Source organism: Mustela erminea, chromosome 20 (assembly GCF_009829155.1).
Source record: "Mustela erminea isolate mMusErm1 chromosome 20, mMusErm1.Pri, whole genome shotgun sequence".
NCBI lineage: Eukaryota > Metazoa > Chordata > Mammalia > Carnivora > Mustelidae > Mustela > Mustela erminea.
The window spans coordinates 26,163,588-26,188,530 of record NC_045633.1 but is presented as its reverse complement, the minus strand read 5'-3'; the positions used below and the strand labels follow the sequence as shown (position 1 = coordinate 26,188,530).

General features: G+C 55.1%; 1 protein-coding gene across 5 annotated transcripts in view; it reads left to right on the top strand.

The window, feature by feature from the left end:
• SNX8 (sorting nexin 8) overlaps positions 1–24,712 on the top strand; it is a 39,767-nt gene extending 15,055 nt beyond the window's left edge. Inside the window, exons 2-12 of one of the 5 annotated variants that reach the window (XR_004281718.1) lie at positions 9,429–9,619; positions 11,701–11,818; positions 12,083–12,204; positions 13,909–13,989; positions 14,912–15,072; positions 15,671–15,803; positions 18,849–18,917; positions 20,321–20,470; positions 20,836–20,985; positions 22,065–22,231; positions 23,853–24,712. Coding sequence is in view for 4 of the 5 variants with exons in the window: in XM_032326985.1 (XP_032182876.1) it covers positions 9,429–9,619; positions 11,701–11,818; positions 12,083–12,204; positions 13,909–13,989; positions 14,912–15,072; positions 15,671–15,803; positions 18,849–18,917; positions 20,321–20,470; positions 20,836–21,243 (1,433 nt within the window). In the remaining variant the exon portion in view is untranslated. Of the gene's footprint in view, positions 1–2,378; positions 2,452–9,428; positions 9,620–11,700; positions 11,819–12,082; positions 12,205–13,908; positions 13,990–14,911; positions 15,073–15,670; positions 15,804–18,848; positions 18,918–20,320; positions 20,471–20,835 lie in introns of those variants that run through there. The other 4 variants (XM_032326987.1, XM_032326988.1, XM_032326986.1 and 1 more) reach the window with 4 other exon arrangements.
• Positions 24,713–24,943: the final 231 nt, after the last annotated feature.

Below are 24,943 nucleotides of genomic sequence, written 5' to 3'. Positions count from 1 at the left end.
ATTTTTGTCAGATTTTCCATGGGTCCAGGCAAGGTGCTGAGTTCCTTCCTCTGCTCATCCCTGTTGGCTGGATCTCAAACTGTGGCCCCCTGGACCAGCAGCCCCTGCCCCTGGGAGCTTGTTAGAAACTCAGGGTCTGGGGCACCTGGGTGGCTCAGTGGGTTAAAACCTCTGCCTTCACCTCAGGTCATGATCTCAGGGTCCTGGGATCGAGCCCTGCATTGGGCTCTCTGCTTGGCAGGGAGCCTGCTTCCTCCTCTCTCTCTGCTTGCCTCTCTGCCTACCAGTGATCTCTGTCTGTCAAATAAATAAATAAAATCTTTAAAAAAAAAAAAAAAAAAAAAAGAAACTCAGGGTCTGAGGCCTCAGCCTGGACTCTGGCAACGAGCCCAGCAATCTGTGTGGGTTTTCAGCTGTAAAACATCCATGACCCACAATTCGAACCATTTTTAGGTGTGTAGTTCATGGCGTTAAGCACATTGACACTAGTGTGCAACTGTTACCACCGTCTGTCTCCAGGACTTTCTCATCTTCCCAAACCGAAACTTTGTTCCCATGAAACACTGACCCCCCCCCAACCCCCCAGCCCCTGGCCCAGCTGTCCACTCTCTGTCTCTGTGTCTGTGATTTTGATGAGTTCGGGGACCTCCTATAAATAGGATCCCACATTGTTTGTCGTCCTGTGCCCGGCTTCTTTCACCAGGCACTGAGGTTCATCCGTGTTGGGGCTGGTGCCAGGGTTCCTTCCTTTTTTTTTTTCCTTAAAGATTTTATTTATTTATTTATTTGACAGACAGAGATCACAAGTGGGCAGAGAGGCAGGCAGAGAGAGGAAGGAAAGCAGGCTCCCTGCTGAGCAGAGAGCCCAATGTGGGGCTCGATCCCAGGACCCTGGGATCATGACCTGAGCTGAAGGCAGTGGCTTAACCCACTGAGCCACCCAGGTGCCCTGTTCTCTTCCTTTTTAAGGCTGAAACTATTCCATGGTGTGGACAGACCACGTCGTGTTCATCTGCAGGACTTGGCTGCTGGGACTCGTGCTGCGAGCGACCCATCCTCATGGCCCTGCTTCCAGTTCTTGCAGGGAGAGATCCAGCAGTGGGGCTGCTGGTTTCGGGGTGATTCTCCTTGTTCTGTTAGGTGATGCCCACTCTGCTTGGAGGCTGGACCCCCAAGACTGCGCCGTCCCTCGCTGGCCCTTGTCCTCCCGTGTTCTGGTTAATGGGTGGCCGAGGACGGCGGTCATGGTGGATCTGTGTGGTGGTAGAACCGTGAACTTGGAGGCCATCAGAACATGTCCCAGTGTACCCTCCTACTAAACTCAGAGAGTGGGAACCTTCCTCCCTGGCTGCTTCTGGGGGACAAATGACCTATCGAGATTTGAAAAGCCCTTGATGCTGGGAAGGGCTCTGTGCAAGCGGTGAGGACCCTGGGCAGTGGCGGGGCTGAGCGCAGTTAGGGACACCCGCACGAGCTCCTTGCAGCCCTGTGCGTGGGTCACTGTGCATCCCGAGGGGTGGCTCCCGGGACTGGCTGGCCTGCGCCCACTGTGCAGCGTCTCATGGCCTATGACTTCTGCAGCCCTCAGTGCTTGCTGAGGCTGGCTTAGTGTGAAGCACAGGCCTGTGTACTGGTGTGACTCACCGGGCATATCCTCTCGGTTTCCCAAAGCTCTGGCTGTGCTGGGTGAGTACTGGCCTGGTTGATAGCTGCTGTCAGAGCACGGGGGGCTAGCCGTCTCTGCGTGCGTGCCCCTGGCAGGACTGCCACCCACATGCTCTGACGGAAATGTGTTGGGAGGGCTCGGTGTGTTGGACGTTTTGTTGTGTCTCATTGGTAGATAGCTGGCTTGGAGAATCACAGCATTTCCGAGCTGAGGGGATGCTGAAGACGGCTCACTGACTGGTACCCTTCGTGAGCTGCAGAGAGGCAGAGGTGTGCACTGGGGGTACCCTTCGTGAGCTGCAGAGAGGCAGAGGTGTGCACTGGGGGTCCCATGGGGCACTGGTGGCTGGCTTGGGAGTGACGCCTGTTTCTCTGTCGCCTGCCAGGCTGTCTGGCAGTAGCGAGGTATCCGGAGGAGCCGGGCCTGAGCCTCACTCCTGCCATGCGTGAGGCCTTGGTCTGCAGCCGGCCTGGAGCCCAGCGCCCCAAACACCTGTTGTTATGGGCAGTTGGGTCCAATGGATGCACAAAGACTTTTTGAAGTTGAACACCAGAATCTGGAAGGGAGGCCGGGAGATTACCAGTGATTTCTAGGAGCTAGTTATTTTTAGCTCTGTTGTGTTGTTTCCCCACAAGGGCCACTAGGGCAAGGAGGAATCAGCCTGCGGGTCTGAGCCTGCGGGTGTGGGAGTGGCTTTCCTCCCAGTAGCTTATGGGTGGCGTGTCCAGGCCAGGCCTTGTTCTGGACTGGCCTTCCGGTTGGGTCCGAACCCTATGGTTGAGCAGGTTGGTGCCAGAAGGGTTGGGGCCGGGAGGGCACACCGCTAGGGGGGCCTCTGAGGGGTTATTATGGTCATCGAGGTGCACCGAGTGTAAGGGGCAGGCATCCTTACCCACTTCTTACTGGTGATAAGTGGTAAGCTTGGAGGTAGTCACCTGCCTGGCTACGTGGTGAGGAAGTGAGACACTGGATATCAGCACATGTATATCTGCCGTCAAAACCCATCCTTCCAGCCCTTCAGTCTGGGGCCCAGCCCCCTCTCTCCTTGTCTGCATCACCTGTTGGGGCTGGGTGGGCACGCAGTGTGTCTCTCTCATGAGAGTGTTGAGGTCCTGTCTGCAAACTTGACATTCACTCCCACAGAAAACCAGAGTCTTCTTCCCTGTGTGCCCACTCTTTCCGTGGTGCGTGGGCCATTATAGGACAGGTGGCTGATCTGACATGACCTGTTTTCCTTCCTAAGCATTTTTTTTTTTTTTAAAAACATGGATGTCCTCATTCAGGAAGCCAATACTTCGGGCCATAGCTTCCTTAAAACTGAAGCTTCTCCGGAGGGGCTCTTCTTCGGGTGGTGGGGACCCATCAGGAGCGCGTGCTGTGTCTGTGAGTTAAAAGGTGCCACTTGGAGTCTGACTTGAAAATTTTTTGTTGTTGTTGTTCTGACTTTTAGCTTCTCCTGTGGTCAGAGTTCAGATTCTTCGGCAGCACATGACCATTTGGTAATCATTACTGAGTGTATGTTCTGTCTTCGGATATTATCTTACTTTAACCATCAGGAAAAGAACAAGCCTAGTACGAGTACGTGCTTGATAGCAAAAACTCCCTCTTACTTACCAATTTTATTTTATTTATTTATTTTTAAAAAAGATTTTATTTATTTATTTGACAGACACAAGTAGGCAGAGAGGCAGGCAGAGAGAGGGGGGAAGTAGGCTCCCCGCTGAGCAGAGAGCCCGATGCGGGGCTCGATCCCAGGACCCTGAGATCATGACCTGACCTGAAGGCAGAGGCTTAACCCACTGAGCCACCCAGGCACCCCCCCCCAATTTAATTTAATTTATTTTTTACTTACAAATTTTAGTGAAGACTTCTTGGTGCTTCCCAAATTATCTTTCCCTCATTATGTCTATTTTTCCTCTGTTCTGACAGTGCCCTGTTTCGCATCAAGTAGGTGTTTTCTTGTGTACTGTTGAAATTTCTTTGTTTTGGTCCCTGTATGATTTCTGGTATTTTCTTAGGGATTGCCCCGGGAGTCACAGTTTGCATCTTAACATGTACCAGTCCAACTTGGATGGTACCAGTGTAATTTCAGGTGTGTGTGGAAACCTCGCTGCCGTACAGCTACCTTCCGCTCCGTGCTCTCTCCCCGTCCTACAGATTGTATCCCTGTAGGTATGCGGTCAAAGCAGATTTGTGGGCTTGCCCAACGCAGCTGTCTTCTAAGTCAAGCAGGAAAACAGTAACAAGTGAGGAGTAAGTTTCTGCTGCCTTTTATATTTACCTGTGTAGTTCTGGTTCTCGTTCTTCATGTGGATTTATTTCTCTCAAGGAAGGGCTGCTGGTGCCAAGGTAAATTTGCCATTTTTGCTCCTCTGGGGCTGTCTTAATTTCTTCTCCGTTCTGGAAGGATAGTTTTCCTGGCTGTAGAATGGGGTGGACCATTCTGTCCTCTGGCACTTTGTGCCCTCCCACTGCCTTGCGGTCTCTGGGGCTTCTGAGGAGTCAGCTACCCACCTGCTGGTCTCCTCCTGCTTTCAGATTTCTCTTTGTCTCTGGATGGTTTGAACAGTGCAGCTGTGATCTGTCTAGTAGTGAATCTTCCCGAGTTTATCTTAGTTGGAGTTATTTGGATTCTTGGATTTTTTGGGGGAGATTTTATTTATTTATTTGAGAGAGGGAGAGTGTGAGCATGTGCATGTGCACACAGGGGCGGGGAGGGATGGGGGAGGGAGAGGGAAGGAATCCCAAGGAGTCTCTGCACTGAGTGTGGAGCCTGACATGGGGCTTGATCTTACGACTCCAAGATCATGACTTGAGGGGCGCCTGGGTGGCTCAGTGGGTTAAGCCGCTGCCTTTGGCTCAGGTCATGATCTCAGGGTCCTGGGATCGAGTCCCACATCGGGCTCTCTGCTCAGCGGGGAGCCTGCTTTCTCCTCTCTCTCTGTCTGCCTCTCTGCCTACTTGTGATCTCTCTCTGTCAAATAAATAAATAAAATCTTTAAAAAAAAAAAAAAAAAAAGATCATGACTTGAGCTGAAACCCTACAGTCGGATGCTTAACTGACTGAGCCACCCAGGTGCCTCATGGGTTCTGGGACTTTAAAAATCAAATTTTGGAAAATTTTGGCCATTCCTTCAAATATTTGTTCTGAGCCTTTCTGCTTTGGGGCTCCTGATGATGGTGATGTTGGTGTGCTTGACAGGTCTCTGAGAGTCTGTCCATCTTCCTCATTCGTTCTTCTTTCTGTCCTCTGGACTAGACAATCTCTGTTGGTCTGTCTTCCCCCTGCCCTGTCGGATCTGCGGTTGCATCCCTCTAGTGAGTTTTTCATTTCATTTATTGAGCTTCTCCAATCCAGAATTTCTATCTGCCTCTCTTGCACAACTTTTTAAATCCGTATTTTCTGTTGCTGAGACATGGTTCTCCTACTTTCCCTTGGTTCTTTAGAGATGGTTCCCATTAGTTCTTGGAACCTATTTCTAATAGCTGACCTATAGTCTCTGTCAAATGAGTTCAGTGCCTCGTCCTCCTCGAGGACAGTTTCTGGTGGAGGTTTTTTCCTTGTGTTTGGCCATCCTGTCTCATTTCTTTGCATGTCTTACAAACTTTCGTTGTTAACTGGACGGTTTAAATAATATAATGTGGCAACTCTGGAAATCAGATTTTCCTCCCTCCCCAAGGTGTTGCTGCATATCGCTGACTTTTTTTAACAACCTCTGTGAACTAATTCCCGTAAAGTCTGTTGTGAGTGTCGTGTGGCAGTCGTGACAAAGCACAAACTAGGTGGCTTGAAGCAGCAGAAATGTCTCACGGCCCTGGAGGTAGGAAGTCTGAGATCCGGGTGTGGGCAGGGCTGCGTGCGCTCCCAGCCCACAGTGGAGAGTACTTCCTGCCCATTCCAGCATGTGGCTGCCGTGGGCCACCCTCCACCTTCTTGGTTTGTGGCCACGTGGCTTCAGTCTCTGCCTCTGCTGTCATGTGCCCACCCCTGTGTGTTGGGGGTCTCTGAGGCCTCCTGTGGTCCTCCCTCATCTTATGAGGACTCTAGTCACATTGGAGTGAGGGCCTGCCCTATTCCAGTGTGGCCTCATTTTTTTTTTCTTTTATGAAAGATTTTATTTATTTTCTCGGGGGAGAGAATGCAAGCATGAGCAGGGGGAAGGGCAGAGGCAGGGGGAGAAGCAGGCTCCCTGCTGAGCAGGGAGCCCAATGTGGGGCTCGATCCCAGGAGCCTGCGATCATGACCCCATCAGAAGGCAGATGGTTACCCAACTGAGCCACCCGGGGGCCCCCAGCATGGCCTCGTTTTGACTTAAGTAATCATCACAGCGATACTACACCCTGGCTTGCCACACATCTTCAGTTTCCTGTGTTCTGTGAGTTCTGACCATTTTTGCTTTTCTCGAAGGAAGGATTTTCGAAGGTTCTTACTTCTGCCACTTACTGGAGTCGCCCACCTTCTACGCGTGAGGCGTTCCTCGTTCTCGTTTGTGTTGCATACACTGCCGTAACGCCGTCTGTACAACATAGTGGTGTTGGCGTGTTTATGGGCAGTGCACCCTCGCCGGGAACAATTTGGGAGCATCTTATCAACCCCAAAGAAACCCCTTATTTTCCAGTCCTCACTTCCCAGTTCTCCCATCGCTGCTCCCTACCCCCAGGCGGGCGCCGGTCCGCTTTGTTTCTGTACTTTGCATGGACTCATCCCATACGTGGTTCTTTTGTTTGGCTTCTTCCACCATTGTGTTTTTAGGTCCGTCTGTCTTGTAGCGTGAGTGAGTCTGTTCTGCATCCCTTCGTACAGCAGACTAGTAGTCCGTTCGGATAAGCCACCCACTTCAGTTTATTCCTGGACAGTTGGTGGCCACTTGGGTTTCTCTGCTCTCTGGCTCCTGTGGACCTTTGTTTGCAGGTGTCTGTGTGGACATCCGCGTTCACCCCTCGGGGGTATTCCTGCCGGTGCGACTGCGGGCTCACATGGGGGCTCTGCCTCTCACGCTGTATGTGTACCTGTGTACACGCTGTACCTGTGTGGACGTGCTGGGAAGACGGCTTCCACCAGCATGTGTGGCCAGTGCTCACTTTCCGCATCCTGGCCAGTGCTCACTAGTCCTTGTCTTTCTTTTCTTTTAGATGAGAGCTGCCACAGTGGGTGGTATCTTACCATGGCTGTGATTTGCATTTCCATGACGGTCTGGGATATTGGAGCATCTTTTTATGTGTTTAGTGGCCACTGGTATACCTTGGGAGGAATGTTTATGCAAATCCTTGGCCCATTTTTAAATTGGGTTGTGTGTCTGTCTTTTATTTTTACTGGTCATCAGAGTTCTTTATGTATTCCGGACACAAGTTTCCTTTCAGATATAGGTATTTGCATATCTCTTCTCTGATAAAAATGTTCTTCCCTTGGTACCTTTTGACTTCGTTTTTCCTGTCTGTCCACATATTCTGTGCTCTGATTACACAAAACTTTGTTTTTCCCAGGCATGCTGCTTTTCATTCCTGAAAATGCAGTAAATAGCGGCAGTCAGTCATTTGGCAAACTTTCTTTGAGGCCCTTCTGCGTGCCAAAACCACCCTGCCCCCCCCAGCAGCAGGGATGTATTTCCTGGAGCTTGTGCTCGGGCGCGGCGTTTGGGCCCCCTTTCTCACGATCAGGGTGCTGTTAAAGTTAGGTCACAGTGGGATTCCCATTTGCCCTGGAGTTTGGATCCTCACGGACTGTGCCCAGCCTTGGGAACCGTCCATAGCCGTGTACGGAATGCGTATTAGTGAGCTCAGTGAGCCTGCAGTGTTCGTTACTGTTGTCGAGTGGGCACTTGAGAAACACTTGTTGGCTCCTTGACTGAGAGGACATGTGGTCCCTGAAGAGAGTGGATAAACAGTTTAAGGCCAGCAAAATATTTTTACACGGAAAGGGGCTGAGTTCTTAGGATGGGAGAACCTTCTGGAGCTGTGGTCTCCACATTTTGGCCATTAAGATATTGGGGACTTTTAATATATACACACATGTACACACACATGTACACACGCATGACATACACACTCACAACCATGCTTGTATGCACAGACACACTTGCATATTCACACTTATACACGTACACACCCCATATACTCATCTACTTAAATGCTCATGCACACACACGTACACAGCCGCGTATATACATACCCACATACCTCACACTTGTATACACTCGCACATACACTATATACATGTAGCACCTCCATATATACACACACTCACACTCATGAACACACACACACACACTCAGACACGTGCACACACACGCTCACATATGCACGCACATACCACACTCCTTTACATGCTTATGCACACATATGCGTGCACATGCACACAATACACATTTAGGAAGTTATGTGCATGGCTGTCCTGCATCACGTGGGGTGTATTGCTGTCACAGGAGTGTCACGTTGTGGAAGGAGAGCTGGAAATACAACTAGAATTGCTTCTGTTTTCTCCTTGCGCCTGGCGGGAGGTTTTCACCCTGGGGTATGTGCCTACACTCGGGGGGCGGGGGGAGCTTTCTGCTTTAGGGCACATAATACTGAGCTTGTGTGTGGAGTTTTTATGACGCCCTTGGGGTTCTCAAGTAAGCATTAAGGCCGTAGTTTATTTTCTTTCTTTAATCTTTAAGGTCAATTAAAGGCAACTACATTTTCAGTTCTAAAATGCTGAGTAATTTAACGGATGAAGATAATCTTATCTTTAATTCTGTTTAGAATACAAGCCATACTCTTACTTTGAAGTGTTGTTTTAAGAAGGAAATCATGAAAAATGATACAACCAAGTTGTGGAGAATTTGGAAAAAAGAGGAAAGAAATCTACATTTTGTTGCGGTTACTAGTAGCAGTGTTGGTTAGAGGAGGACTCCCTCCCCCTCTGTGGGGTACCTTAACTTTACTCTGTTTTTTAACCCAAAAGAACTTTGTTTCTTAAGAATTCTCTGTACTAAAAACTGGCTTTTTAACATGACTTCCGTGTTAGCCTGTGATCTCTCTGCTCCGCCTCTCGCTGCTCGGTGAGGAGTGGGCGGCTCCTGCCTGTAGGGAAGCGGAGTGATTCTTAGACTTGTGAGATTGGGAATCTTAGCTCTAAGCAAGCATGGGGTTTTTTTGCCTGCATGGAATTGGAATGATTCTTTTGGCACACGGAGTCATAGGTGTTCACTGTAGAAACGGTGGGACGGAGAAATTGTACGGCTCGCTCTTCAGTTTTTTTTTTTTTTTAAGATTTTATTTATTTATTTGAGAGAAAGACAGTGAGAGAGAGCATGAGCGAGGAGAAGGTCAGAGGGAGAAGCAGACTCCCCATGTTGCTGGGAGCCCGATGCTGGACTCGATCCTGGGACTCCAGGATCATGACCTGAGCTGAAGGCAGTCGTCCAACCAACTGAGCCACCCAGGCGCCCCTCGCTCTTCAGTTTTAACCTCTTTCTGGACTGTAGAGAAATGGCGGACTCTTTTCCATGAAACTTGTAAAGAGCTCACTTTTTTCCTGTCCAAGTTGAAAACTCAGTCTGACTGGTCTTGGATCCATGGGTGTATTTGCTGACTCCTGGTCGGCTGGATGCCTCATGGTGGTGACTCTTAGGAGCAGAAGCTCCATGGCCTGAATGAAGGGGGGTGACATGGTGACGGTCCGGGTGCTGAGGGAGCGCATGGTGGTGGGAGGGCCGGCCGGGGGCAGCCTCCACTTTTCCGAGCAGCTGTTTTTATTGGCCATTTACCATCTCTTGTCCAGACTCGCCCACGCCCCAAGTCAGCCAGCGGAGGGACCCGCACCCCAGTCGGATGCAGATGCCACAGGGGAACCCGCTGCTGCTGTCCTGCACCCTGCAGGAGCTGCTGGCCAGGGACACTGTGCAGGTGGAGCTCATTCCTGGGAAGAAGGGCCTCTTCCTGAAGCATGTGGAATACGAGGTCTCCAGCCAGGTGAGGGGCAGGCGGCATGTGCCCGCTGGGAGAGGAGGCTGGGTGGGGGGTCGTGCTGGGGGGGATGGGCCTTGAGGGAGTCTGTGTGTTGGTCTTAGAGGGAAGAGCCGACACCAGGCACGGAGAGCCAAGCCGCCTGACAGATGTTTGCACAGCTGGGGTGTCCCCGTGTCTCCATCTGGCTCAGCCACACCCCCACCTTGCTCAGCCTGCCCTCCCTGGCCCTGTGTCTGGGAAGCTGCTCGGAGGAGCGCTTCCTCCTCCAGGGAGGTGCTGGGCACTTGGCCGCGCGTCTGTGCAGTGACAGGATGGCATCCGCGGTGCTAACTAACTTTCTTTCTCTCTTTCTCTCTCTCTCTCTTTCTTTTAAATATTTTATTTATTTATTTACCAGAGAGTGAGAGAGAGCAGGAGTGAACGGCAGGCAGAGAGAGAAGCGGGTTCCTTGCTGAGCAGGGAGCCCGACGCAGGACTCAATCCCAGAACCCTGGGATCATGACCTGAGCTGAAGGCAGACGCTCAACCGACTGAACCCCCCAGGCTTCCCTCCATTCTCTTTCTATATCCTGGTGCTGTTAGATCAGATACTGGGGTAGTTTTTGTTCAGAAACTGAGGATTAAGTCATCGATGAGCTGACGGCGTCGTTGGGCTTGTGGAGTCCCACTGTGTTAGCAGGGGACGCCCCAGGACAGGTGGAGTGGGGCTGTGCTGGCATGACAGTGTTGGGCCGCTGTGGGGCTTCAGTCGGAAGGGTCCGTGTCATTTCCGGGAGGAAACACGTTTTCCAAACCGAACGGCCGTGTGTGTGTGCTGTGGGAGTCTGCAGTCACAGGGTATGTGTGTCAAGGTGTTTTCAAGCTACAGAGGCTGAAGTCTGTGAATCAGCTTTGTTCTAGGGTGCATGTGGGTGCTGCTCCCCTGGGCACGGGCACGTCTCCTCCCTCCGGGCCTTGTTGCAGGTGCGGTGGCTCTGGGTGTCGGGGGCTACCCTCCCCTGTGTGGCTCCAGCAGCTGGCCCTTTCCTGTTCTTTCAGGTGCCTGTTCTTTCAGGAAGCCTATTGTCCCATGATACACATTTTCTCAAGGAGGCAGCTGTGTGCGGGCCACCTTCTAAGACATGCCGTTCTGGCAGTGGCAGGGCCACACGTTCTGTCCTGAGCCCCGTTCCTCCATGGGCTGCCCCATGATCTGTGTCCCGCAAACAGGGCATCTGTCACAGTCAGCCACACACGGACATGTCATCGTCACCCAGAGACTACAATTGGTGCCATGGCCCCTCTGGGTGGGTGTGCATTCTGTGGGTCTGGACGCTGATGACCGGTATTACCCGATGGTGTCCCCCAGTGTTCACGGTCCTGAAAGTCCTTGTGTCCCACTGTCCATCCCTCTGCCCTGAAGCCCTGGTGACTGGCCCTCCCCTCCTGTGTGCACAGCTCTGATTCCCTGGAGCACCCAGCCATCAGGATCAGACAGGTGTCTGTCGCTGAGCCGCATCAATTACAAGCAAGACAGCCTGCAGACCGTGGCTCGTGCGTGTGTGTCATGTGCACTCTGACCTGGAGCCGGGGTGGGCTCCTCTGCTGTGCGGGGGCTGGCTGTCATGGAGCCCGCGGGTCTGTCTGGGATGGGACGTCTGTGTGTCCGGCCTTCCTGGGCAGTGTCTAGTCTGCCGTGACAGCCAGCGCTCTCCCAGGAGGCTGTCGTACCTGTCGCGCCTGCACCGTGTGACCCTGTATGGGAGGGTGCCCCAAGGACGAAGTGAAGAAGGCGTTGTTTGCATGTGCTGCCTTGTAAGGGTGGGGGCGGGGCAGCTGTGCTGGGGCAGACCCCTGTGAGAAGTGTGCGGTCCTCAGGAGAGCCCGGTCATGGGTGGGTGGGCAGAGTGATCACTCCGGGCAGTGTTGGCAGCTGTGTGAGCACTGCCGGGGGGACGGGACTTGTCTTCGGTAGAGTCTGGTGAGATTCGGGGTGGGGGATATCGAGCCACAGCGCTCCTGTGGCTCTGGTTGGTGGCGGGGGGCGGGGGCGCATGGGGGCGGTTTCTGGTGTCCAGTCCAAGCACAGAGCCCTGGTCTTGCAGCGCTTCAAGTCCTCCGTGTACAGACGGTACAACGACTTCGTGGTTTTCCATGAGATGCTGCTGCAGAAGTTCCCCTACCGCATGGTGCCAGCCCTGCCGCCCAAAAGAGTGCTGGGAGGTAAGGCCGGGGTGCCGGGAAGGCCGGGATGCCACACCTCGGGGCGCCAGAGGCCATGGTGCTGGGAAGGCCGGTGCAGGCCAGCAGGCAGGTGCAGCCGAGCCCATCTTGCCAGTTGGCGGTCTGCACAGTGGGGAGCACTGTGGGTGCGGACAGCAGGACCTCTGCTGCTCCTGGCGGCTTTCCCTACTGGGGTGTGTTTGCGGGGGGCTGGGATGGGGCGGCCGCCCAGCCCGTTGCTGAGCCCGTGCTTTCTGCCTGCAGCTGACCGGGAGTTCATCGAGGCCCGGCGGAGGGCGCTGAGGCGCTTCATCAACCTGGTGGCTCGGCACCCTCCGTTCTCCGAGGACGTGGCCCTCAGGCTGTTCCTGTCCTTTAGTGGTCCTGTGAGTACTTCGCTGTCCCGGGTGGGGCCTGAGCTTCCCGACACTCAGTTTGCTTGTCTTCCTGTCCTCGTGTGGGTGCCCTGACGGAGTCCGGCACACGTGACGACCCCGAGTGAGATTTCCTTTCTTCCCGGATAACGGGAAGGTGGGGTCAGGAGGCATTCTTGGCTTTGGCCTGGCAGGATTTGGAGATTAGGAGCACCGTCGCTGTGGGCGCTGAGGCTTGTTTACCGAAGGCTTTGCTTGTAAGGGTTATGGAAGTGCTGGAGACCCCAGGTTGCAATGAGTCTCAGTGTCCCAGAAAGCAAATAAGGCCACCTTGATGACGTGACATTGGAAGACTGAGCTGAGTCCTTTTCACAGAGCTGCAGGATAGACCACGTCCTGGGAAACCGTCTCCACATGGATGTTAATTTCTGTTAGAAACCAAGCAGCTGTGTTCGTTAGCCTCGGGAAGCAAGACAGAGCCCTTCCTTCCAGTTGGGGAGGAAGTCCCTGCCCTGTCCCAAGAGCAGCCTGCTCGCTGTCTGGGGTTGGAGCAAGGGTGGTGGAGGGGCTCCAGCAAGGTCGCTGTACCTGGGGCATAAGCGGGGGCATCTTCTGTCCGAGGGAACCCCTTCTTGCCCCTTCTTGCGTACTTTCCCAGTATGGAAAGCCTCCAGGAGTAGTCCAGGGCCCTGCTGTCTGCAACCCCTTCTGGGCGGGGCTCAGTCCCACCCTCTCCCACTGGGGAAAGATGCTGGATGTTGAGGAGCCACAGAGGCAGACACACCCCGTGAGACAGAGGGGCCTGGGACCTCCTCGAGAAGGCTTTCCTGCTGCTTGCCTAGGGGTACCTGTCACCATCATCCCTTTTCTGGGACGTGAAGCAGACATTCCGTGAATGCTTGCTGTGACTGTCTGCTCTTGAGCTTAGTATGGGCCTTGGAACCCTGGGCAGACAGGTTCCTTTCACGCAGGAATCGTTATTGTCAGAGAGGAATGTGGGGGGACTTGGGAGCCACATGCACTGGGCACAGAGCCAGGCAGCATCCCTGTGCTGGGGGTGTGAGGCCCCTCTGACCCTTTCCTCACACAGATAGGGTGTTCCTAAGAGCTCCCTGACTCCATTTCCTCTGGTAAAATGAGAGATTAGGACAGACGATCCTCCAGGCTTCTCTGAAATTCTAAAATTCCCTGACCCGTAAAAAGCTGCAGATGAGGCTCTCTGCCTGTATTTCCCGTGGCTCTTTCTGGGTCCTGGTCTTGGCTGTGGCTTTGCTGAGGAGACTTGTGTGAAGCCCATCAGCCCTCCCGGGGCTCTGTGGGGCTGCGTCCTGTGGGTCTGTCCGAAGGAAGGAGACCTCAGCTCTCGTCTCTGTGCCCCATGTGGCAGGACCTACCAGGACCTGGTGCTGTGGAATGGGGGGCATCCCTGCTCTGCAGACGGGAGTTCCTGTGTTTCTGGAGAGAGAGCTCCCCTCTGGAGCCAGAGGTTTCGTGGTGCTGGTGTGGTTACGCCAGGCTTTCCTGTCTGTGGAAGGCCACCTAAAGGTTAAGGTCAATGGGAAGAAATCCGGGAAGACAGTGACGAGGTCTTCTGGGGATGCCTATGTAACAGCCCTCTTGCGGAGGGCCTGCGTCCTGCCTCCTGCTGGCCTCCTTGGTCTCACACAGACCGTTCTGCAGCTGGTAGATGCGGCCTGTTTCTGTTTTCCTTTGCAGGATGTGCAGAACAAGTTAAAGGAATCAGCTCAGTGTGTTGGAGATGAATTCATGAACTGTAAGCTGGCTCCCCGGGCCAAGGTACTTCTCTCGTCGTGATGCACACCCTCCAGTCCTGGCAGTGACCAGTTGACCCGGTCATGCTCTCTTGCTTCCCCCACGTGCGGGGGATGGTGCTGAGGCCCGCCGCCGGGTTTTCTCTTCGACTCTCCTTTCACCTGCTCCAACGCACAGCACGTGACCTGCCCATCTCACAGATGGGGAGACGGCCCCGAGAGGCTGCCAGGATCCCAGACCCGCCGAGCAGCCGACCCGGATGGGGCTGAATGCGGTCTGGCCTGAGTCCGCCAGCTCTCCTGCCACTTCTGAGGCTTTTTGTGATCCAGGTGGACTCCTGCCGGGTCACCAGGCTCCGATTTCAGGGGGTGTGGGATTGTTGCGTTAGTTTATTGTAAAATCTGGCAAATCTGTTTTGTCTCTAAAAAGAATTAAGGTGGCTACTGGGTAGCTTTTTCCTTCTTAAACTGCTTCTCCACGCAGAAATGTGGTCTCTTATCTTTTTTCGTTTACTAAGGTTTCTGTTTTCTAAGCATTATGTAGTTAACATTATTAATGCTAACAAGTAGTTAACCGTAAAGCTGGTAAAAAGTGCCCCTTGAGGGAAGAGTGGGGCCCCTAAAGTCAGGATTCATCCACGTCACTTCGAGCTTGAAGTTTATCGTTGGAGCACATTCTGGCAGGACCTCCGGTTGGATCCACTTTCGGTTTATGCTAGTATCGCCATCTCCTGGGGTCACTCAGCTTGGTGTTTGTGGTGTATGCGTGATGATGCTTTCTGTTTCTTTTTTGGACAACGAGGGAGGCCTTAGGAGGCCCCCACATGGCCTGGTGTCTGGGCTGACCAGCTGCTCCGTTGGAGGGCTTTGTCCCTCTCTTGAAGGGCGTCGTCTCCGGAAGGCCCCTCACAGCCTGTAATCCCCAGCCTTGCTGTCCTCCCTGCCAGGACTTCCTCCCGGCCGACATCCAGACTCAGTTTGCTGTCAGCCGGGAACTCATTCGGAACATCTACAACAGCTTCCACAAGCTTCGAGATCGGGCGGAGCGGATCGCGTCCAGGGCCATCGACAATGCTGCTGACCTTCTCATATTCGGGAAGGAACTGAGGCAGGTGCCCCACCCAGTTCTGCAGGGCAGTCGGGGGAGGGATCTGCAGTGCACGGGGCAGAAGGTGTTTTACCATAGCCCCGCCGGTTCTGACCTGTTTCACTTTTAGAAGGTGAAGGAGAGGGTTGGGGAAATGGATTATGGAATTTAGCAGAAAAAAAAATGGGGGAATTTAGGTAGGGAAGCGTGGATCCCTGAACATACAAGCCTGTGCTACATAGGTGACACCATGTCTTCCCTGCTGTCAGGACTAGACTGGAAAAGGACACCAGACTGTTCGTGCTCCTCTGGGTGGAGGGGTGGTGGGACAGTCAGCCAGGACCGCGCCCTCCTTCTCAGTCTACACACCTCCGCCTCCCGAACCCTCGTGTGCACACCTGTCCCCTGGGTGGGTTGGGGGCCTTGCTGACCAGGACTGGTTCAGGAGGCCTGGGGCGGGGGGGCGGCTGAGGTCCTGCCTTTCTGGCAGATGCTCAGGTGGCCCTGGGGACCCCTTTTCATGGAGTAGAGGGTGCCCTGGGATGACACGTCAGGCTGAAAGGCCAGCTCGGCTCCCAGTCCTTGAGTGTCTTGTCTGCTCTGTTTCTTGTTTCCTTAGTGCTTTGGGGTCTGACACGACCCCACTGCCATCCTGGGCCTCTCTGAACAGCAGCACATGGGGGTCCCTTAAACAGGCGCTGAAAGGCCTGTCCGTGGAATTTGCCCTGCTTGCTGACAAAGCTGCCCAGCAGGTGAGTGAACTTTTTCTCCTTGGCGCCTGTTCCAACAGCCCTTGCCTTGGAAATGGACGCCGGCATGGCTTCCTATGCAGACTTCGGAGTCCTGAGTCCAGAGCGAGTGGGTGCTGGCCTCGGTAGGAACCGCACGTCACCACCTGTTCTGAGGGCCTCCCCATGAGCCCTTGACACTCTGAAGAGGGTTGCCCGTGACAAAGACAGACTGGGTTCTAGCCCTTTCAGAGAGTTGACTTTGCTGAGATGAGAAGTTGTAAGCTGTCCTTGAAAACATAATCTAGGACTTCCCTGGATGCTTCTGGGTGGACCAGATGGTTTCCACTTGGCTGTGCTAGTCAGCAAGTATTCTGTTCCTCGATAACTTAACCAGGACAGGGGCGCCTGGGTGGCTCAGTGGGTTAAGCCGCTGCCTTCGGCTCAGGTCATGATCCCAGAGTCCTGGGATCGAGTCCCGCATCGGGCTCTCTGCTCAGCAGGGAGCCTGCTTCCCTCTCTCTCTCTCTCTGCCTGCCTCTCTGTCTACTTGTAATCTCTGTCTGTCAAATAAAAAAAAAAAAAAAAAAAAAAAAAAAAACCAAAAAACTTAACCAGGACAGTTAGTAAGCTCTAGTAGCCCAAGAGAGCCCACCTGCGTTCCCCCTAGAGACCCAATTAGCCTCCGGAAATGCTTCTGCCACACTTGCAGGGGCCATGTGGTCCTCGGGGATCGACGCCAAGGTCCGGAGGTTACTGACAGACGGAGAGGCTCATCTGTGTGCGTTTATGCTGTAAAACTGCTAGGTGACTCTGAGGGTGAGCGTTGGCAGCCTGGTTCTTGGGGAGATGGACTTTAGGCTGGTAGTAGATGGTTTCAAATAGATGAAAACGGTGTACTTGTGAAGGGCCTTGCTGCCTGTGTGACGCTTGAAGCTCCTTAGTAGCCGGTCAGAGGACATAGGGACAGCAGCAGACCCTCCGACCGTGAAGCTGGGTGATTTTCAGGCTCGAGGTGAGGCCCTCGGGCCCAGGACGTCTCTGAGTGCCGAAAAGGAGATTTGATCTCATTGCTGGTATGGAAAGTCCTGGGTTTTCTTTGTGGTTCTGGTGCCTGTGTGTTCCCGTTAGAAACTGAGCGCAGGGTGTTGTTGGCATTTCTTAGAATTGACGCTGGGCCCGGTCCCTGTCCAGGCCTGCCAGAGGCCCACATGTGCACTGTGGGAGGACTGGCGCCGTGCTGTTGGAGGTGCGGCTGCAGAGAGAGGAGGCCTGCTCCGCGCTCAGCCACTGTCCTGTGCTGGGCCTGCGCTCGGGTTCCGTTGCTCCCTGCGCCTGTTTCCCTGTCTGGGAGATGCAAGGGTGGAAGAGGTCATTCAGACACTTTTTATGGAGCCTGCTGGACTTTACTCAAAGCTCACTTTAAAATCTAAAATGGAAGCTGTCCTGTTGCTAGGACCTAGGTCCTGGCCCACATAGCTCCCAGTTCAATGGGTAGCCTCATGCGGGGGTGGGGGAACGCGTAGGGGTGTGCCGTGAATCCCTGGGCATCACGCAGAACAGAAACTCCTCTAACTCTGTCATCTCCAGTGTTTTCCAGCTGAGATTTGGATGCTGTGTTTCTGCCTTTGAAGAGGGAGAGAGGATTCAGGCTTCTGATGTGGTTCAAGTTCATAGAGTGAACCTCTCCCCCTCCCCCTGCCCCCAAGCTCTGAGATTCTCTGATAGCTCTGGGATGCTGCTTTGAAATGTGATGTCTGAGGAAGTGCCACTTCCTGACTATTCCTCGTGGTTTTCATGTTGGAGTGAAATTAATACAGTTTTAATGTGAAACTGGATCAAACAACTGTCAGGACTTTTCACCCAGTACGGCTCAGAACTCACTCAGCACTGTTCACTCTCACTGCATGAGGATGGACATCCGAGGGCTGGTTTTCCTAACTCTGTTTCCACATACCCTAGTTTTATTCTTTCCAGACCTGTTAGGGGTCCCAGGTTGCTGTATCCCAGTGGGACAATGGAGACTCCCAGTGGGCTGTATTTTTCCACACTGATGGGATGGTGGTTTGGGGTCTTGTGTGGCGTTGGACGAGAATTGGGACCTAGCCAGTGACGTGAGCAGGAATGGCCCCTCAGCTGCTAGGCCGGGGAACCTCCATCCTCCTGTGCCCCTCCACCCAGTCAGGAAGGAGCAGGGTGCCTGTGGACCTCTGGTGTTTTCCTTTCCGAGTTTAAAAAACCTGGAACATGCCTGTTATTTTCTTGTGACTTTTATTGGCTAGTCTTGGCTTTAGGTGAGGGAATGAGTGGCCTGGAACCTCTGAGCTCAGCAGGTGTGAGTCCTGGTTCCCCTGACTTGGTGGCAGAACCTGGGCAGGAGCCCCTGGCTCCCAGGGCAGTGCTCGTAACCTGGTCAGACTTGTCCTCCTCATTTTCCCCATTCTCTGTCTTTTGGCTGTACCCTCTAGACACACGGTCTGATGTGTGGTTTCTGAGATGAGCTTTTCATGCCATTGCTGGAGCACTAGAGGTTGTGAAAGGGGCTCATTTCTCTGAGGAGCCCACACTGTACCTGGGAGAGGTGAGGTTCTCACCATACACCTGAGAGAGGCACTTGGTGAATGACTAGGAGGTGTTCAGCAAAACACCCAGGCAAGGTGCTCAGCAAACACCCGGGTGAGGTGCTCGACAAACACCCAGGTGAGGTGCTCGGCAAGTGCTGGTGGCTGAGGGCCATGAGCTGTGCTAGAGCCCTTCAGGACATGTGGCTGTGAGCACAGTGTGTTAGTAGGGACGGTTCCCAGGAAGCCAACCCAGCCCCAACTGTACTTGGGTGTCAAACAGTGAGCACAAGTGGGCAGGTGATCTTGGGAACTGAGGCCGTAGTTTTCATCTAGCTGCAGGGCTCTGTGGCTTCCCTGCCTTGTGTTGGGGGTCTGTCATGTGGGAAGGGGGCTCTTCTGCAGAGCTGGCTGGTGGCTGCTGGGGGTGGGGAGAGCCAGCTCAGGCCTACGGATGGGTCTGTGGGTCCTGTGGTGCTCGGCGTGGTCACCCACCCTTGTTTTCTAGGGCAAACAGGAAGAGAATGACGTGGTGGAGAAATTGAACCTCTTCTTGGATTTGCTCCAGTCGTATAAAGTGAGTCTGGTCTCTCATGGTCTCTCATGGGTGTGACTCCTGAGGATGAAGGGCCACGAACCCAGGGCTGTGGAGGAAAGATGGGCCGTAGGCAGTCTGGCCAGTGTTATTGCCCCTTGGCGGGTTCTGTAGGTCCTCTGGGCTGTGGCCCCTGCAGGTGTGCAGATAATCCTCTGGCTTCCCTTGGTCTGAGAGTGGCAGCTGTGTGTGCACGCATGCGTGTGAGCATATACGTATGCCTGTATGTGTGGATGTATCCATGTGCATGAGCTGTGAGTGTGTGCATATTTATGTGTATGTGTATTTGTGTGTGTGTATGAGGGTGTGCACGAGTGTGTATGCATGTGCTTGTGTGAACGTGTATACATTTGTGTTTATGTATGAGTGTGTATAGGTGTGAGTATGGGTATGTTTGTGTGCACATGCATATGCATGAGTGTATATGCATGCACGTGACCATGTGCACGTGTACGCATATGTAAGCATCTGTGTGCACACGTGCATGTGTATGAGCATGGGTGCACCTGGGGATACACACACGTCCATGCACACACGTGCATATGCATGTGCATGTGACTGTGCAGGCACATGTGTACATGTAGGCATGTGAGCGTGTGTGCTTGCGGACGTGTGTGTGTGTGTGTGACTGTTGTAGCTCCCACCACATAACTGAGGGGCTGGTCTGGTGCTGAGGGAGCTTGTCTCTTCCTCGGGCAGAGGTTCTGGGCAGTCCGACTCTGGCTTTGTGCAGAGCTGGCTTCCGGACTGGAGCGGTGTTGGTGATGGGCTAGAGTGTCTGTGAAGCAGAGAATCCTTTGTGCTGAGGGTATATATTTGTGCCCAGTACTTTGAGAAAGGTTCCAGAAGGGATCTCTCCATTAAGATGGATGGTAGTCAGATCACCTTGAGATCACAGCACTGTCATTCTGTGGCCAGTGTTTCCCACAGGATTCCTGACTGGGGCTATTTCAGGGCCCCTGGGAAATGCTAGTGTACCTTTTGGAGACAGGCCTTTCTGTTACTGGAGGGACATGGGCTTCCTGTCACTGGGCAGCGGGAAAGTCGGCGGTCCACCTTCCATTGTCCCTGTCCTTTTCCCTTGTGGACAGGACCTTTTTTTGTGGGTTTTTAGTTTGTGGTGCTGATGTGTGCTGCAGCCCATCCTGGTTTGACTCTGGGCCTGTCACCTGAGTGGCTCTGTTCCACGAACACATACTGAGCGTGGAGCAAGTGGGCGTGGTGTGAGCGGTTTCCGAAGAGGAAGGGGCTCATGCATGAACAGTGCGGACTTTGGAGCGTGTGTCTCCTCCCGTAGTTCCCCTTTCCACGCTGCCTCTCATGGAGGGAGGGTGGCTCCGGGGCCCTTCTGGCCGGTGGTTGAGCTCAGCTGCCCCTCCCCCCAGGACCTGTGCGAGCGGCACGAGAAGGGCGTGCTGCATAAGCACCAGCGTGCCCTGCACAAGTACAGCCTGATGAAGAGGCAGATGCTGAGCGCTGCTGTGCAGAGCCGTGAGCCCGAGTCGGTGGAGCAGCTAGAGTCCCGCATCGTCGAGGTGGTTCTCGCATGGGGGTGGGGTGGCCTGTGAGCAGGCCTGACGGGGCCGCTGCATGCCCAGCCTGGCTGGACCCTGGAGCGGTACTTTGGGGCCTGGCTCTGGGCTTTCAGAGTGCTTCTGCCTGGGGCCGCCATAGCCGGCGATATAGCTGGGGCTGGGGGGCGCTGGGGTGGGCAGGTGGCCCCGCAGTGTCCTGAGCAGTGCCTCCAGGATGCCTGGTTGGGGCAAGTGGCTTGGAGTTTGCCTCGGCGGTGCTGCGGGGAAGGGGTGGTGGTGGCGGGCTCGGGGCGGGGTTGGTGGCGTGTTGGTGCAGTGCTCCTTGTGTCCGCGGGGCCGGGAGCAAGGGTAGCTCGTGTGTGCAGCAGGAGAACGCCATCCAGACAATGGAGCTGCGGAGCTACTTCTCCCTGTACTGCCTGCACCAGGAGACGCAGCTGGTCCACGCGTACCTGCCTCTCACCTCCCACATCCTCGGGGCCTTTGTCAACTCGCAGATCCAAGGGCACAAGGAGGTGGGTCTCCCCGCGCCTGCCTGGGCTCTGCCTGGGAGCCTGGCACTTGCTGGCCTCGTGAACTGCCAGGGAAGGGCCACGAGCTGGGGAGCACAGGACCTGGAAACAAGTCCTGGTCACAGCTGCTGTCTTACATGTACCCTGAACAGCAGTGGCAGAGTTGTCCCCTTGATTCATGGGGTTGGGGGGGGGGTGCAGCGTGAGACCATGAAGGAAGCAGCATTCCTCCTCTCCTGGAGGAATTTTGGAGTCAGGTAAAGCACAGCATCCCCAGAATTGAGACAAGAGATGGGACGCATCAGGCAGAGAGGGCAAGGGGTTGGTACAGACCCTGGTTCACATCCTCTGGGTGGCGGCTCCTGAATTGCTTGGAACAGGTGCTCTGCATGTCTGGAGACTTGGCAAGGTATGTGGCTGCCTGCCTGGCCCCATGACTCGGCTGTGCCTTTTACCCTCTGTGGCAAGTTTCCATTCCAAAACGTGGTGTGTACTGTGCGCCTCCAAGATGGGCGTGGGATGCGGAGGGCCATGGGCTGCGAGCGTCTGGGACTGCTGTGTCCCTGTCCATGGGCGAGGGTCCTGATGCAGCGGCCAGAGAGGAAGGGGCTTGTCCCCTCTGGGGGAGGTCCACACAGGGGAGTGGGCTCCGAGCCTCCCTCCTCCCTGGGCTGCTGGTAGCTGCTCCTCAACCAAGATACCAGAGTGTGAGCTGGTGGCTGCCGCACATCTGACTCCCACACCCACGTTTGTTGTGTGTTCCTCTGGCGAAGCCCTCATGTGCGACCCACCACCCTGGGGGGCCAGTGCCGGCAGAGTGGTCAAGGTGGCAGGCCCCACCTTCTGGCCCATGTGCAGGGCGTGTGGTTCCCTCCAGTTTCAGCATCCCTAGTGGAGGAAGGGGCGGAGATGGCGAGGGAAGGGCCAGTGGCCCCCTGGTCTGGCGGTGCTGGGGGAGGTGGCACGGGGCACCACATGGGCCATGCTGGGGCTCCTCGGGGGTTTTACGGAGAGCCGTCTGCTGGGGCGTGTAGCCAGCTCGTGGCCTTTCTCATCCCGCCGTGCTCCCTCTTGTCCTCCAGATGAGCAAGGTGTGGAACGACCTGCAGCCCAAGCTCAGCTGCCTCTTCGCGGGACCCAGCAGCTCCCTGCTCCCGCCGGGGCCCCTGCAGGACGGCAGGTCTTCTCACTAGTGCCAGAGGCCTGGGGCAGGAGCTCCGGCGGCCTCACTAAAACCTCTTTCCAAATGGTGTGTCCCTCTTTTTAATTCCCTTCAGACAGCGGCTGCCCCTGCCCACCGCAGGGTCCCCGGTGTTGGGCTGATGTCCGGGCCGGGTGGGGGTGGGGTTGGAAAGTAGGGCGGAGGCCACAGGAATCTGCTCAACTGCCCCTGACCACCCCCCCGCCCCCACCTGCCACATTGTGCCTGTGAGTCTGGCTGGGAGAAGCTGAGGGTCCCTGGAATGGTTTTCTCCGATCCCCAGAGGGCAGGGCGGCGGGATAGTTTCCATGTGCTGGGGGGCCATGTACAGGGTCCCCCAGGGGCTTAGAGCAGTCGGGAGGGTCTGGATGAGCTGGCCTCACAGAGGGCAGGACTGTCCCTATGTCGAATGAGAGGTGGCTGTATCGGGCACATCCCTGGAGGCCAGCAGGATGTCTTGGGAAGGTGTGGGCATGGCAATGTGAGTGTGTGTGGGGTGGGGATTCGGGGGGGGCGCTGGGTGCACAGACGGTATTAATTTCTAGGAGACAAGCCTGGGGGAGTGCTGTGGGGGCCGTGGCTTAGTCTCTGGGGAAAGTGTCCTGTGCCTCCTCTACCTGTGTGTACACTCATTCTCTAACCCGTGTGTGCCCAGCGGTTTGCAGTGTTGGAGACAAGGTGAACTGTTGCTTCTGTTTGTCCCAGTGCAGCAATGGCTCTGTTCTCTCAGCTGCCTGGATGCCCCTCTCTTTGCAGACCGCACCTTGAGCCTGGAGGCTGGAAGGGCACAGGAAGGCCGGCGGGTGGGGGCAGTGTCCTAGCAGGCCTCGGCAGGAGGGGGCCATGTTGCCATGGCTGACCTGCTTTAAACTGACCTCATTTGCTCTGGGCGCTCAGACCCTTGCTTCTAGCCTCCCTCTGCACGCACAGGCCCAGAGGGCATCTGTTCAGGAGTCTGGGGTTCCTGCGTGTCAAGGTCCTGGGTGTTTCCTGTTAGGAATCCCTTCTGTGTCCGCAGGCAGGGTGCATCCTCCAAGGTCTGCAGCCCTCTGAGCTCATTGTCCTTGGCCCCGAGTGGGGCTGGAGGTTCTGACCTCACGGCAGGATTCCTGAGATTCACGCCTTCCGGGGGTGCGTGCAGACGTGTAGGGCTTCTCTTGGGTCTTGTCTGCCTGTGTGTCTTCACACGGCATGGGGACCGAGGGTGACTTCTGTACCCGCAGGCATGTGGGTTTCCCCGAGGGCACTGTGCATATTGCAGTCTGGGGGAACATGTCCTTTTGGTCTGGCTGGACAACCGTGTCAGGTGGGGACTCGGGCCCACCCCACACATGGGTTCTGCCTGTGCTGGCAGAGCAGCTGTGGGGGTGTGTGGGGTGGTGGTGGTAAGCCAGTTGTGCCCTACCCAGCCTGTGGCCTTGTGAGGGTGGCTTGTGCCTTCCTGGGCTCTGAGGGAGCAGGGCAGCGTGTCTGCAGAGCCCAGCACATCAGGAGCTGCTTTGGTTACTGGCCTGTTTCTGGGTGGTGCTTGCGTTCTGACCCCCACTGTAGAAATGGGTTCTCAGGTGCTGTGAGTGGGTCTGTGCGGTCCTGAGGGCTGCTCCCACGGCCTTGTGTACACTTGAGCCATAAAGCAGGAGCCTTAAGTCTCCTGTTCTGTTCCTACCAGCTGTTGCTCACCTGCACATGCCCTGGCCGTGGCTGGCGAGAGACGGGCCACCCCAGGACCATGGAGACACCCTGAGCAGGCCCTGCCTCGCACGTGCTGGGCAGCAGCATGAAGGCGGGAGGGCTAGTGCAGGGAGGGCCTCCTCACCCAGGTCCGAGGAGATTTCCAGCTCCAGAGCCTTGCAGTGTGCTTTCTGAAGAGGACTTGCGGACGACTGTGTTCTTGCCGTGGAAGCTGGGAGCCACTCTGGCCTGCTGCTCTTGGCCTGAGGGGTGTTTCTGACCCAACCCCTCCCTCCCCCAGGTCCTGCAGAGAGGTCAACAGATAAGACTTGCTGGGGGTGGGGTGGGGGAGTCACGTCCTCCTGGTGCCCTCAGCTGGGGATGGTAGAGGCCACCTTTGGTCCCGCACACAGCCTCCATGTGCCCCTGTGCCTGGGCTGTTGTGCTCAGTGATGTCCTGGGAGGCCTAGGCTGCCCAGGAGGGTGGGATGGCCTTGTCGTCCATGGCCCGCACAGTCCGATGGCACCGGCCAGAGCCCTGCTCTGTATTCTGACAAGGCTGGAGTGGAACCCTGCCCAGGACCTTCCAGCCTGGACCTCGCTCACTTGCTGTGGCCTGCGGATGTGTGGCAGGAGCAGAAGACGCAGGCTCTGATGTGGGTGCGCATGGGGCCGCATGGACTGGTGCTGGGCTGCTTCTGTCCCCCCTCGGGGATGCAGTTTGCTGTGCAGAGCACTTTATGAGGCTGTGGGGGTCAGTGATTACTATACCCAGTAAACTGGAATTGTTCACAAACAGCCTACATTCCAAGATTTTTACGTAAGCACGAAAAACCATTAAACCTGTTTATGACAGTTGGTAAAGTTGTGCATTCTCTGCCTCCCCCCTTCCTGGCGGTCAGAGATGTGGACAGCCTCTGGTGAATTAGACCAGGGTTTTAGCCCTGGGCCACGACTGCCTCAGTTTCCCCATGACGTCAGGGTGGTGAGTAAGGAGGATACAGCTTCTCGCCCATGCAGGTCCCAACAAGAACCTGTGGCATGGCACAAGGCAGCGCCCGGCCCTCTAGCTGTCCTCTCTGCTCCAGG